Here is a 13323-nt window from a genome sequence, read left to right on the forward strand (position 1 = left end):
GCAACTGTGACTTGGGCAAAAGTCTGGGGTCGTAATGAGGTTAAAAGGAAAGCCGACGGGAATTGGTGGCTCTTGCTACATTTCACAATGAACTGGCCCTGGATTTTTCAATGGCTTCAGACAATGCACAGTGCCTTGTTGAGCAGCAAGAGATGTTTAGTGAACATCCTAAGGAGCTGTGGAAACTCACAGGAGACCAGAGCCATATTGAGAGAAGGAGCCATAAAAGGCTTGATTTTGATGTACAACAGGTAGATAAATGCCACCTGCATTTATGTAAGGTTAAAATATACAGAAGGATAATTTCACGCAATACAGGGAAACAAGAAAACGGCCTTGTTCCTGTACTCTGTGCAACTAAACATGGCCCCAAGTTTATTGATGTCAATGGGAGGTAGTGCATGCAGCTATTAAAAAAAAAAACCCAACCACCACTCCCCCATCCTACGGATACATCTATCACTGCTTCAAAGTAAACAATTTAGGCTGTGAACACAAGGCCTGCATTTTCTGCCTCGTTATCAGTGTGTGTGGTTTTTCAGGCACAATTCACAATGTTGTTTAGGATTGGGGTGAGCATGCTTGAAGAACTGCTTTATCTCGTAGGAAATAAGAGTGATATTGAAGACCTGCTTTAATGCTGGAAAACTCAAGATTTGCCCACTCTGGAAGATTGGCAGATGCAACTGATGGACTATATGGAACTGGCTGAGATGACTGGCAGAATCTGAGACCTGGGAGAAGAACTGGTGGAGGAGGACTGGAAGAAATTTAAGGATTATCTACAAAAACATTGTAAATTGTATGAATGTTAAGAAAGATGTAAGATTTGTAATAACATGGCTCCAACAAATTCGTAATAAGGAATACAAATTTGAAGGTAATTGAAAGAAAAGACAAACTTTGGATAAACAGTATTTTATAAGTGAGTTCCAATAAGAGAGTCGTTAAATTTCAAAACTTGAGATATTAATAGTGGAAAATTTTATTATATATATTAAATTAAGTTAATAATTTGCTGGCAAAATTTTTATGAGTTTAGAAAGCAGGAATAAGAGGCGTGAGGAAGTCCAAGGAAGTGTACGAAATGTGGATATTGGAAAATGTTATGTTACTATGTGTCTTTATTGTTAAACAAAAATTTAATAAACATTATTTAAAAAAAAAAATGAAGACCTGCTTTTGAAGGCCCTCTGTTGGGAGGCCCTGTTGCCTGATATTAGGTGATGATGGAGAAAGAGGCCCGGAGGGCCTTTTCAGTGGTAGCAAGCTATTGATGGAACCCTGTCCCGATAAAAGTTTGTGCTGAAGCTGAATGGAGATGCCCACCAAGTCCATTCATAGGCCTTGAAGGTCTAGACATCCACATTCACTCTGGTATACTGTGAGTCAAGAAGACTATCTGCTATGCAGTAATACATGAAAGGGCCTTCTTGATACTGGTGCCCATATTATGGAATGCTCTGTCTGGTCCAGCTGACCCTGATGGGTTTTACAATAAAAAAGTCGCTTATTCATCCAGGCTTCTGGTTAAACTGTTTTTTGGTGGAGATGGGCATGGGCCCCTGCATGGGTGAGCCTACATAATTTGCTCTTTCTGAAACATTAAGTGAACTGAAACACACTTGTCTTTTGAAATTTGCATTTCCCTGAATTTTGCAACCTGGCTCCCCAGTCACATAATATGAACAAATTTGCATATACTGGGCTAAAAAGCATATACTAATGAAAAATATCAAATGGAAATGCATTATAGTGTGGGAAATTTGTTTTGCAAAAAAGAAGAAGAAAGGAAAAAAATGGCACAGTTACATACAAAAATGAGCGCATCAGGAGAAATTCGCACTAAGACACTGGCTAATTTTCACGAGGACCAAAGAGATGTGGAAATGTGGCATCTGTACTTAAGATTGAAAAAAGGTGAGAAACTAAGAAGAACCAGACTTGTCTGGTCTAACCCATCCCTAATTGCACCCCACGGTGCGATTAATGAAGAGCAAGCTAGAGATTTCTTAAATAAAATAAAAATGATGGCAAGTGGAGTTGAATGCTGAGGTTCATATCTGCAGGGAAATAAGTAGTGCAAGAACAGAAGGTGCCAAGCAATTCTGCTCAGTCCAACATCAAACAACTGGTGAGGACCACTGATAAACAGTTTGCCAAGATGGTGGCTGCCAAGGTCTTAAGAGGTTCCAGTGATGTGCTCAAGTCTTACGTAGATTTAAAGGATGATCTTTGGCAGCTTCCCACCAATCATTCTCAGCACTTTTAGGGCCAACAGTTGCTCCATCTGCTGCTGAGGCTGACTTTGAACAATCCTTGCAGAAAAGAAATGGAGCGATAACTCTTGAAGTTATCCCCTACGGAATAAAAACACCTCTCTCTCTCCTCCAAGAACCCAACCCTTGTTGTAGCTTCAGGTGAAGCTACTACCCTCTCCAAGAAAACTTGAACAATTCCTGCCTCTCCCCACATATTGTGCCAGCACAAATAAGGGCCTGCAGATGGGTTTTCAGCAAAACAACAGCTTCTTGAAGGTCATTTGAAGGGGGAGGGGATGGGAAGGAACCTTGAACAGTTCCTGGGTGGAAAAATTTGGCTTACTGTGATTTTAATGAAATTTCCTCCATCACAAAGGAACACAAAGATTCTCCAACAAATTTACGACAGGGCGAAGAAAGAACTTTAAAATTCCAGATTGGTCTTTGCAGGAGAACAGCTGAAACAGATCAGTGACCTGAAGTGCACTGTAATTCTGTAAAATCCTATATCAATCACATTACATTTCACACACGTTATTATCTTCCCTGGGTTTGCAGAGAAGGGAATCCCTTTGCACATGTACATTCAAAGTGTGTGTGTGTGTGTGTGTGTGTGTGAGTGAGTGAGAGAGAGAGAGAGAGAGAGATTTGTTATGTTAAAACGGTAAGATCCATTTTAATTTGTTTTTATTGTATTGCATTTTTCATACTATCGGGCAACACAATTTATTGTCATAGCTGTCAACTTTTCCCTTTTCTTGCGAGGAATCCTATTTGGAATAAGAGAATTTCCCTTAAAAAAAAAGGGAAACGTTGTCAGCTATCTTTATTGTATCAAAATCCCCATGTCTCCTCTAGGATCCCATTTAGGGTAACCAAAGTGACCAAAGAGTTGGAGGAACTTTCATACTAGGAAAGGTTAAATCAATTAGAGGGACATGATAGAGGTATATAGGATTATGCACGATATAGAGAAGGTTTATAGGGAGTAGCTTTTCTCCCACTTTCAGGGGTTATCCAATGATGCTGAATGTTGGGAGATTCAGGAAGCACTTCTTGACACTGCATGTAGTCAAGCTGTGCAATTTGCTACTATGGAACATGTTAATGGTCACCAACTTGGATGACTTTAAAAGGGGATTAGACAAATTCATGGAGGGTGAGGACCTCACCATGCCTATTTCACTTCCAGTTTCAGTGGCACTATGACTCTGAACACCAGTTGCTGAACAACACGAGCAGAAGCATTGAATTCAACATATGTCCTATTTGTGGACTTCCCATAGACATCTCATTGGTCACTGCAGGGATGGGATGCTGGAATAGTGATGGACCTTTGGTCCAATCCAGCAGGGTCCATCTTACTCTCCTTCCTCAGAGGTTTTTAAGCAGAAGCTGGATGGTCACCTGTCATGGATGCTTCAGCTGAGATCCCTGTGTTGCAGTGGACTAGATGACCCTCAGGACAACTTCCAACTCCACAATTCTATAATTCTGGCCTCATCACTGTAAAGGTGTAAGTGGCTATGCCCAAATCTAGCTCTTCCACCTCATAGTCCTGAGGTCACTGACACATTAGTTTTCTATCTGCAGGAAATTCTTCCGTATGGAAGAGGAGTCAACCACATGACCCCCCACCCACCCACAGTCTGAGGGGGTAGAGCCAAACTCACCTTGGCGGGAGCTAGAGCTGAGTGGCTGGTAAGATTTTCCTGAAAAGGATAACTCCATCCTTAATGTTATTTACCCTAATAATGATAATAATAATAATAATAATAATAATAATAATAATAATAATAATAATTTATACCCCACCCATCTGGCTGGGTTTCCCCAGCCAATCTGGGCGGCTTCCAACAGAACACTAAAATACAATAACCTATTAAACATAAAAAGCTTTCCTAAACAGGGCTGCTTTCAGATGTCTTCTAAAAATCTAGTAGTTGTTTTTCTCTTTGACATCTGGTGGGAGGGCGTTCCACAGGGCGGGTGCCGCTACCGAGAAGGCCCTCTGCCTGGTTCCCTGTAACTTTGCTTCTCACAGGGAGGGAACCGCCAGAAGGCCCTCGGAGCTGGACCTCAGTGTCCGGGCAGAACAATGGGGGTGGAGATGCTCCTTCAGGTATACTGGACCGATGCCATTTAGGGCTTTAAAGGTCAGCACCAACACTTTGAATTGTGCTTGGAATTGTACTGGGAGCCAGTGTAGGTCTTTCAAGACCGGTGTTATATGGTCTCAGCAGCCGCTCCCAGTCACCAGTCTAGCTGCTGTATTCAGGATTAGTTGTAGTTTCCAGGTCACCTTCAAAGGTAGCCCCACATAGAGCGCATTGCAGTAGTCCAAGCAGGAGATAACCAGAGCATGTACCACTCTGGCGAGACAGTCCGCAGGCAGGTAGGGTCTCATCCTGCGTACCAGGTGGAGCTGATAAACAGCTGCCCTGGGCACAGAATTGACCTGCGCCTCTATGGACAGCTGTGAGTCCAGAATGACTCCCAGGCTGTGAACCTGGTCCTTCAGGGGCACAGTTACCCCATTTAGGACTTCATATACACGTACTGACAATAGCTTCATATACACGTACTGGTAACCATTCCAGTGAATTGATTTGACTGGCCTTCCATCTGCAGGCATGAAGAACGGTTGCATGCAAAAATGTTCCAGGTTCAATCTCTCTGTGGCATCTCCAGGTAGGAATGTGAGAGACCCCTGCCTGAGACCCCTGGAGAACTACTGCCACTGCTGGTCAGTGTACACACTACTGAGCTAAATGGACCCCAAAGGCCTGGATTGGTAGAAGGGAGCTTCTTCTGCCCCTGCCCCCTCTCCCCTGCTCCCATCACCTCTTTCTTCTGGGTGTCTGATAACTGCCACCAGAAAACACTCCTTTCAGATCACTTTGTATTGTAAATAATTGTGCTGCCATGTTTCAGTTCCAAGCTCAGAACTGCACTCACCCAAACTCCACAGGCAGATCAGGTGACCTTTCTCCAATTCAACTCTCTCTCCTCTCTCCCTCTCTCCCCCCCCTTTCCATCTCTCTGTGTTGTGGAGGACAGACAAAGTGATATGTCTGTCATACGCCATTACCATTAGAACAGAATCTTGTTCTTTTATTACAACTGAACTCTGCCGGATTTCTCAGCAGGAATGCTAAGTGAAATCAATGTCTTGGATTTCCAGCTTGAGCTTGGAGGTCACAGCCACTCTATCATGTCTCAGCATTATCCTTTCCTTTCACCCCCCCTCCTCTCTCTCTCTGAGCCTCCAACTGGCACACAGCAGATTGAAAACAGCAGGCTTCAGAGGGATCATGCTGCACAATTTTACAGCCTTTTGGAGGGCCCCTTCTCATATATATATATATATATTCCTCTGGGGACCAGTCCCCCACCCCCTTTCAATTTGCGGATAAATTCTGTTTGTGTCCTTTGAAAGAACTGCAAGCCAAAGGCACAGAAACACCTAGAAAAAGTATTTTTTTAAAAAAGGAAAATTGGGAAGGAAAGAATAGCATAACAGAATTCTGGTAGCTGCCACTAGATTTTCTTTTCTTTTTAACAGGCATCCTTCTGAGTCACTGCAGTGGTGGCTGATGCCATTTGAGACAGGGGGGACGGGACGACAAAGGCCAGAGCCAAGTACAGAAAGAGTCAACTTATTCTGGTTTTGCCCCCTGTCCTCCGCCCAGCAGAGTTGTACAAGGGCAACACTGAGGCAGCAGAAGGAGATAGTACTCGGTGCTGGTTGTGAGTAATAAGGGGAGGGCGGGCTATGGCTGAGGTTGGCACGGCACAGCCCCATGCTCCCTAATAAACCCCAAGAGACCCACCTCCACTGAGGGCAGACCCCATGCAACCTAACACAGTCTTCGCCAACTCTGTGCCCTTTCAAGGTTTTTGTCAGGGAACTGCCATCAGCTCAGAGGCGAGAGATGGAAAGGCAGTTGTGTTATAGGGAGCCTCCGAAAATCTTGCGAAGCAGTTCCTCTTCCGGCGAGGAGGAAAGCCCCACCTCCAGTGGAGAAGAGGTGCAGGGACCAGGGGATGCTTGGGAGAGCCTCAACACCGAGCCTGAGCAAACCGGAGAGGCGGGAAGTATGCCTCTGCCAGAGCCCATGCTGCGCAGTAGGCTTTGGCGCAGGGAGGGAAGGAAAAGGCTGGGGGTGATGCGACTTTTATGCTGGGGAAGGTACAAAAACCGACCACTCCCAGATTCCGCTAGCGATTGAGCCAGACATGAACTTAAGACGCTCTTCGCTGTAAATAGTTTGCACCAAGAATAAAGCCTGGAAAAGACAGTTCAGAGTCTTGCCTGTTTACTCTCGAGCAACCACACCAGCAAAGGGATGCGGGTGGCACTGTGGGTTAAACCACTGAGCCTAGGGCTTGCTGATCAGAAGGTCGGCAGTTCGAATCCCCACGACGGGGTGAGCTCCCATTGCTCGGCCCCTGCTCCTGCCAACCTAGCGGTTCAAAAGCACATCAAAGTGCAAGTAGATAAATAGGTACCACTCCGGCGGGCAGGTAAACAGCATTTCCGTGCGCTGCTCTGGTTCCCCAGAAGCAGCTTAGTCATGCTGGCCACATGACCTGGAAGCTGTACGCCGGCTCCCTCGGCCAATAAAGCGAGATGAGCGCCGCAACCCCAGAGTCGGCCATGACTGGACCTAATGGTCAGGGGTCCCTTTACCTTTACCTTTAACCACACCAGCATCTGACAGATTTGGAGTACAACTTCCATCAGCCCAAATCAGGATAGCTGATGATACACAGCTCGACTTTGTCATGACATCTGAATCAGGAGAAGCTGTGAAAGCTCTGGATCAGTGTCTGAATGCAATGGTGGACGGGATTGAGGCGAATAAATCCTGGGTAGAAAGAACCTCTCTGAACGGGTGGTTCCCGTGTTTGGGAAATTGGTAAGTTACCTGTTCGGGATCGAGTTGCACTCCCTCTGAAGCAGCAAGTGTGTAGTTTGGAGGTACTCCTACATTCATCTATGTCACTAGAGACTGAAGTGTCCTCTGTGGATAGGAGTGCCTTTTAGCAGCTTCACCTGGTTCGCTAGCTACGGTCGTTCTTGCACAGGGATAGCCTGACCACTGCACACCACATGTTGGTAACCTCAAGACTGTTATTCTAAAGCAGCAATGCTGCAGCAAGCAAAGGCTCTAGCAGCTCAGTCAGCTGCTTGTGGCTGCAAAGCCAGACAGGATGTTTGTGACTGTTGCCATGGAAACAAAGGGGCAGTCCATTCTCCTTATTGAGCACAGGATGTGAGCTCAGTGTGTGTCATATGACCTGTACAGGATGTACATGGGTGGAGTTTGGAGTTTCTCTCTGTTTGTTGAAGAGAGCAGACATCTTTTACTGTATGGCTGCTAAAGACAGGAATAAAAGCATGTAGTTACATTTCTGTCTGAGTCTGATTCCCCTCCCTGGGGATATGCAGGGAGGAGCAGGAAGGAGGAGATGCAGTGGTGTGTTTTTCTCACAGCCTGAGGAAAATCGCCAGAACGGACCTCGTGTGTTTTTCCTGCCGGGAGTCGCCGGAGGGAGGTCAAAGGAATTCAGCCGGTGCCTAGACAGATAGGCACATATCTCTGACCGAGCCAGAATTCCAACAAAGACTGGATTGCTGTTATGTGCTCTATGGCTGCTGGTGGGGGCATCCAGTCAAGAACAGCTGTCTCCATTGTTAGAACAGCTGTTTTGGCTGCCCATCTACTACTATGCCAGGTTCAAAGTTATTGTATTAATTTGTACTTGAACAACTTAGGCCTAGTGTACCTCAGGGGTCTCATCTGAACCCTTATCTTCCAGCTCGATCATTGAGATCATCTGCAGGAACATCACTGGTCATTCCCCGGGTTGGCAAGGCTTGTTGGACAGCAACGGGGAACTGATTGTTTAGTGCCATTGGCCCAATCTTGTGAAATACTCTGCCAACAGAGATTCAGCAGGCACCTTCTGTGCCAACTTTTAAATTCCTGCTCAAAACTTTTCTATTCCGCCAGAGCTACGTAGGCAATTGCTAACACATCTTCCCACAATGGTTAATTGATGGCTGCTTTGAACTTTTTATATATGGTTTTTATTGGGCGTTTTATGTATTGTTGCTGCAAACTGCTCTGATATGTTTCTTTTTCCGATAGAGCGGTAATATAATAATAATAATAATAATAATAATAATAATAATAATAATAATAATTATTATTATTATTATTTATACCCCACACATCTGGCTGAGTTTCCCAGCCACTCTGGGCGGCTCCCAAACAAATGTTAAAAACAGTACAGCATTGAATATTAAAAACTTCCCTGAACAGGGGTGCCTTCAGATGTCTTTTGAAGATAGGATAGCTGCTTATTTCCTTCACATCTGAAGGGAGGGTGTTCCACAGGGTGGGTGCCACTACCGAGAAGGCCCTCTGTCTGGTTCCCTGTAACCTCACTTCTTGCAATGAGGGAACCACCAGAAGGCCCTCAGAGCTGGATTTCAGGCTGAATGATGGGGGTGGAGACGCTCCTTCAGGTATACAGGACCAAGGCTGTTTAGGGATTTAAAGGTCAGCACCAACACTTTGAGTATAGAATTATTTTATATAGAAATAAGTAAATTCAATGGTAGTATTTATTTCCCTGGCTATTTTTAATCTGGGCCTTTTTACTGCTCGGTTAAAGGCACTGAGACACTACTGTCAGTTCAAGGAATCCACTGTGACGTGATTAAAGAAATGTGGTCAGCAGACTGGAGGACAGTGAGCAAAGGAAAGATCATATCTTTCATCAAACATTTTCTCATCACCGAACCAAGAGTGTTTCATGCTTCACCCCCTAAGCACATTTGGCTTGAAAGCCAGTCTCAGTACTTTGAATGGGGTGTACTCTTGCGCACAGGTACAGCAAAAGGCAAGAAGGCAATGGTTCCTTCCTAAAATGAGAGGTTCTGAGGTTTGGACTGGCGCTGACATTCATTCTGATTTGTTTGTAGGGCAGATAGATGACATTGCATCAAAGTAAGTGTTATTCCACATTTTCCAGTGCATTTCCCATCATTTTCCTCATCACAAAAATTCCAGCATTTGGAGACAGTGGTCTAGTTGTGCAAGATCTCCCAATCAACTGTGGTGATTGCTCAAACCAAATTTGTTGGTCTGTGACCAAATCCCACCCCAAAACAGCAACAGTCTGGAAGCGCCCAAAGATACAGTTGCATCTCTGACAATTTCTGAAAGCTGCAGAGATGTGTGTAAGAAAGCATGCTCGCCCACTCCCCAATCTGAAATTCTAACAGATGGCATTTGATAAGGTGTACAATGCCCATGAAATCGTTTCCCCATCCTTAAGCAATGCACTGCTGAAGGAAACCCCGCTACCCTTCTGAACTGCAGCTGAATCTGTTAGATGCACCATAATTTTGGTATTATCAATTGCATGCTTCAGTTACAGGCCCCAGATGTTTTCAAACAGCTCGTGGATAGGTAGAAGGGACTCACTATGCTTAGCTGGAGAAGAGACAATGATAGCGCTCTTCAAATATCTCAATGGCTGTCACAAAAAGGACAATGAAGACCTCTTCTCTGCAACTCCAGAAGGCAGGACTAATTGAATCGGTTGAAGTTACAGGAGGACAGATTTTATTGGGATGATAGGAGAAGCTTCTTGGTGCTAATATTAGGGCTGGATACAGCCCACATTTTAAACACGCATCCCCAACCCTGCTTACCAAAGAATCCTGGGAACTGTAGTTCGGGGGGGTTGGGGGGGTTAAACAGGGAACTGAATTCTTTGTTGGATTCTGGGCTTTAAATGTATGCAGCCCAGGTTCTTTTTGGTAAGAACAGTTTGACAATGAAATCTATTACTCAGACGAGCTCCTCTATTGTTGGAGGTCTTCAAACACTTACAGCACTATTTCCATGCAATCTCCATGCAGTCAGTAATTTCCTCCCCCCCAAAAAATAGGATTAGGTGTGCGGGTGGCGCTGTGGTCTAAACCACTGAGCCTCTTGGGCTTGCCAATCGAAAGGTTGGCGATTCAAATCCCTGCAATGGAGTGAGCTTCTGTTGCTGTGTCCCAGCTCCTGCCAACCTAGCAGTTCAAAAGCATGTCAGTGCAAGTAGATAAATAGGTACTGCTGTGGCAGGAAGGTAAACGGTGTTTCCGTGCATTCTGGTTTGTGTCACGGTGTTCCGTTGTGCCAGAAGTGGTTTAGTCATGCTGGCCACATGACCCGGAAAGCTGTCTGTGGACAAACACCAGCTCCTTTGGCCTGAAAGCGAGATGAGCGCCACACCCCATAGTTGCCTTTGACTGGACTTAACCGTCCAGGAGTCCTTTACCTTTTTAAAACACATAATAGTTGCTGTTATACCAATAAGCACCACAGAAATGTCCCATCCCATGCTCAGACTGCTTACAATAACCCGTTATAAATTTCAGAAAGGTCTAAGCCACAATTGCATATACATCATGCTGAAAGAGAGTCACAGAAAGAGACACAAAGTATGTAAGAAAAGCCAGGCAGAGAAATCTGCGCAATAGTACCTTGCTTTTGGGTGGAGGGCTGGTTGTGCTCTTGTCGGTATGGATGCTGGTAGGCGATACTGCCGCACCAATGTTGCTTTGGGGGATGCCGGGTATTTTCCCACCTGGGGATACTTGCATCGCCGCAAGCTGGGCAGCATACAACTGCTATGGAAAGAGGAAAAGCGGGGAGTCAGAAAGTGGGAGCAAAGAAGAACACATTTCTCTATGTGAAGCCCCCCTGGACCAACAATAACCATTCAAAAGATGTATTTTCAGAGAGACCCGTGTCAAAGAAGACAAATGCATCCTTCCAAACATCCCCAATGTGGTGACTTACAACTGTTTCGGGTAGCTGTGCTGCTGTAGTTGATGGGAGTTGTGGGCTGAAACATGTGGAGGGCAATGAGTTGTGGGGAGGTGTGCACCATTCAAAAGCAAATAAGGGCATGATCTCACAGTTAATTCACAAGTTGGTTTTTGTTTACAACACAGTAAGCCCACAACTTATGCACATTTAACTTGTGCACATTCAGCTTACATGAATGGCATTATTATTATTATTATTTAATAAGGAGGTGGAGCTCTGAGAAAAACGACTTTGGCAATTTCACCTGCCATTGAACCCAATATGTCACTGTATTTTATTTCCTGATGCTTAGAGGATATCTTGTTTAGTTGTTTACCATGTTTTGTAATGTGGAATTTTCCTTGTTTTTCATGGCTGATTTCTGTGTGTATAATGCTTATATTGATGCCAAAGAGGACACGCTTTCTGTTGTTGTAATTTATAGAATGTAGAAAATTCCTAGGCTTTTTTAATGTTATTTATTCAACCTACGTCGCAAACCACTTAAAATTATCTCTTGTGTAAATCGCCCTAAGACAGTGGCTTAGTAGGCGAATAATAAATCAGTGATTATCTATATCTATATCTATATCTATATCTATATCTATCATCTATATCTATCCATCATCTACCTATCAATCACATGGCTTCCCCCCAAGAACCTTAGGAATAGGGCTTGTGATATCTGGTTAGCTTAGCATCGTGATATACTGAGTCATTGGCTGGCTTCACAGTTTTCCCCACATTCTTATTTTTGCAAAACTAACACACACACACCATGATTCAAAGTATATTGCCAGGTCAAAAATTATGAAACCAGTATCATGATATGGACTTGAAACCGGTTGGTTTTGGACGGTATCTTGCACAGCCCTTACACACGTCATGGTTCACGATATATTGCCAGGTCAAGAACTATGAAACCAATATCACAATATGGATTTCAAACTGGTTTTGGATGACTTATCGCCCAGCCGTACTTAAGGAACCATTGTTTATGCCTCACAAAGCCTCAACTCTTAACAAACTACAGTTCCCGGGATTTTTTTGGGGGGGCATGTGCTTTAAAAATGTGTTTTAAATGTATGGATGCAACCACAGTAGAAAATGCACATGCTAAGCCACTGCCGCCTGTAGTACAAATAGGTCAAAACAATAAGGGGTTAGGGGGAGTACAAAAGCTAGCAAAGAAAGTACAGAGAAATGGGGTATGTTTCAGCAATATTCGTTGGTTCATCATTCCAAGGACAAGGAGGGGAACAAATTATGCACCTCTCCTGAAGATGCTTTCTATTGTTGATGCAAAGTGTAACCAAGTCGGATATGATCACAAACAGAGCAAGGACAAACATGAGACAACACCGAGACCAGTGCTATGATCAGCCATTGTTGTTATTGGGTGTTCTTCTTTTATCATTGACTGTTTACATTAGCGGAGCCATGAAGGTTGGAGGTCACCAGGCTTCAGAATGCTAAACAAAGCAAGTGAGCTTTGAAGATGAGTTTGGAGTAGTGCTTCAAGGTGATCAGGTAGGGTTGCAGATTCCACAGCAGCTTTCAAAGATGTGAGGAAATACGGCACGACTTCGTTTGTCTGCTTTTCACCCTCTGACTAATTCAAGGAGTTTGAGAGTGGCAAAGCACAGCCGTGTCTTTGTCTCCGAAGACACTAGGCTCACTTGACAGCGCAAGCTAAATTCCACACGATATGAAGGCTAACACTGCAATGGACACAATCCGCATAGGTAGAACGTCCAAATATAAAAATGGGGCAGGGGAATAAGTCACCCCTGGTAGGCAATTTTGATAGTATCCACATAGAAAGTATTTTACTCATTCCATTCTATTCGCTTACTACACAAACCTTGCTATACCTTTCAAGAGCTTGTAACAACTTACATATATGTCAAGATGGCCTCCCTGTGACCTGGATGGGCCAGATTTGTGCAGCTTAAAAATTAGAACCGTATCACTAGTCCTGGGACTCAGCCTTAAGACCCCAGCAGTATGCCTCAACATTTTGTGTTCAAAAATGTTAAGCCTTAAGGTGTATCATGCCTCAATCATTACCCCAGATAGAAGTAACTTGGACTACAAGTTAGGGGTAGACAACACTATCAATGTCAGTTTCTCTCGATTTCTCACTTTTCCCGTTTATCCCAATTCCTCATCAGCCTGCC

At 44.3% G+C, this 13323-nt stretch overlaps 1 protein-coding gene across 19 annotated transcripts in view; it reads right to left on the bottom strand.

Moving 5' to 3' along the window:
- SOX5 (SRY-box transcription factor 5) overlaps positions 1-13323 on the bottom strand; it is a 769299-nt gene that overhangs the window by 72207 nt on the left and 683769 nt on the right. For all 19 annotated transcript variants that reach the window (XM_083700221.1, XM_083700226.1, XM_083700235.1 and 16 more), the window contains one exon: positions 10816-10962. In XM_083700221.1, coding sequence (XP_083556347.1) covers positions 10816-10962 — 147 coding nt within the window. The remainder of the gene's footprint in view (positions 1-10815; positions 10963-13323) is intronic.

The sequence above is a fragment of the Podarcis gaigeae genome (genome assembly GCF_964106915.1).
Source record: "Podarcis gaigeae genome assembly, chromosome: 10".
NCBI lineage: Eukaryota > Metazoa > Chordata > Lepidosauria > Squamata > Lacertidae > Podarcis > Podarcis gaigeae.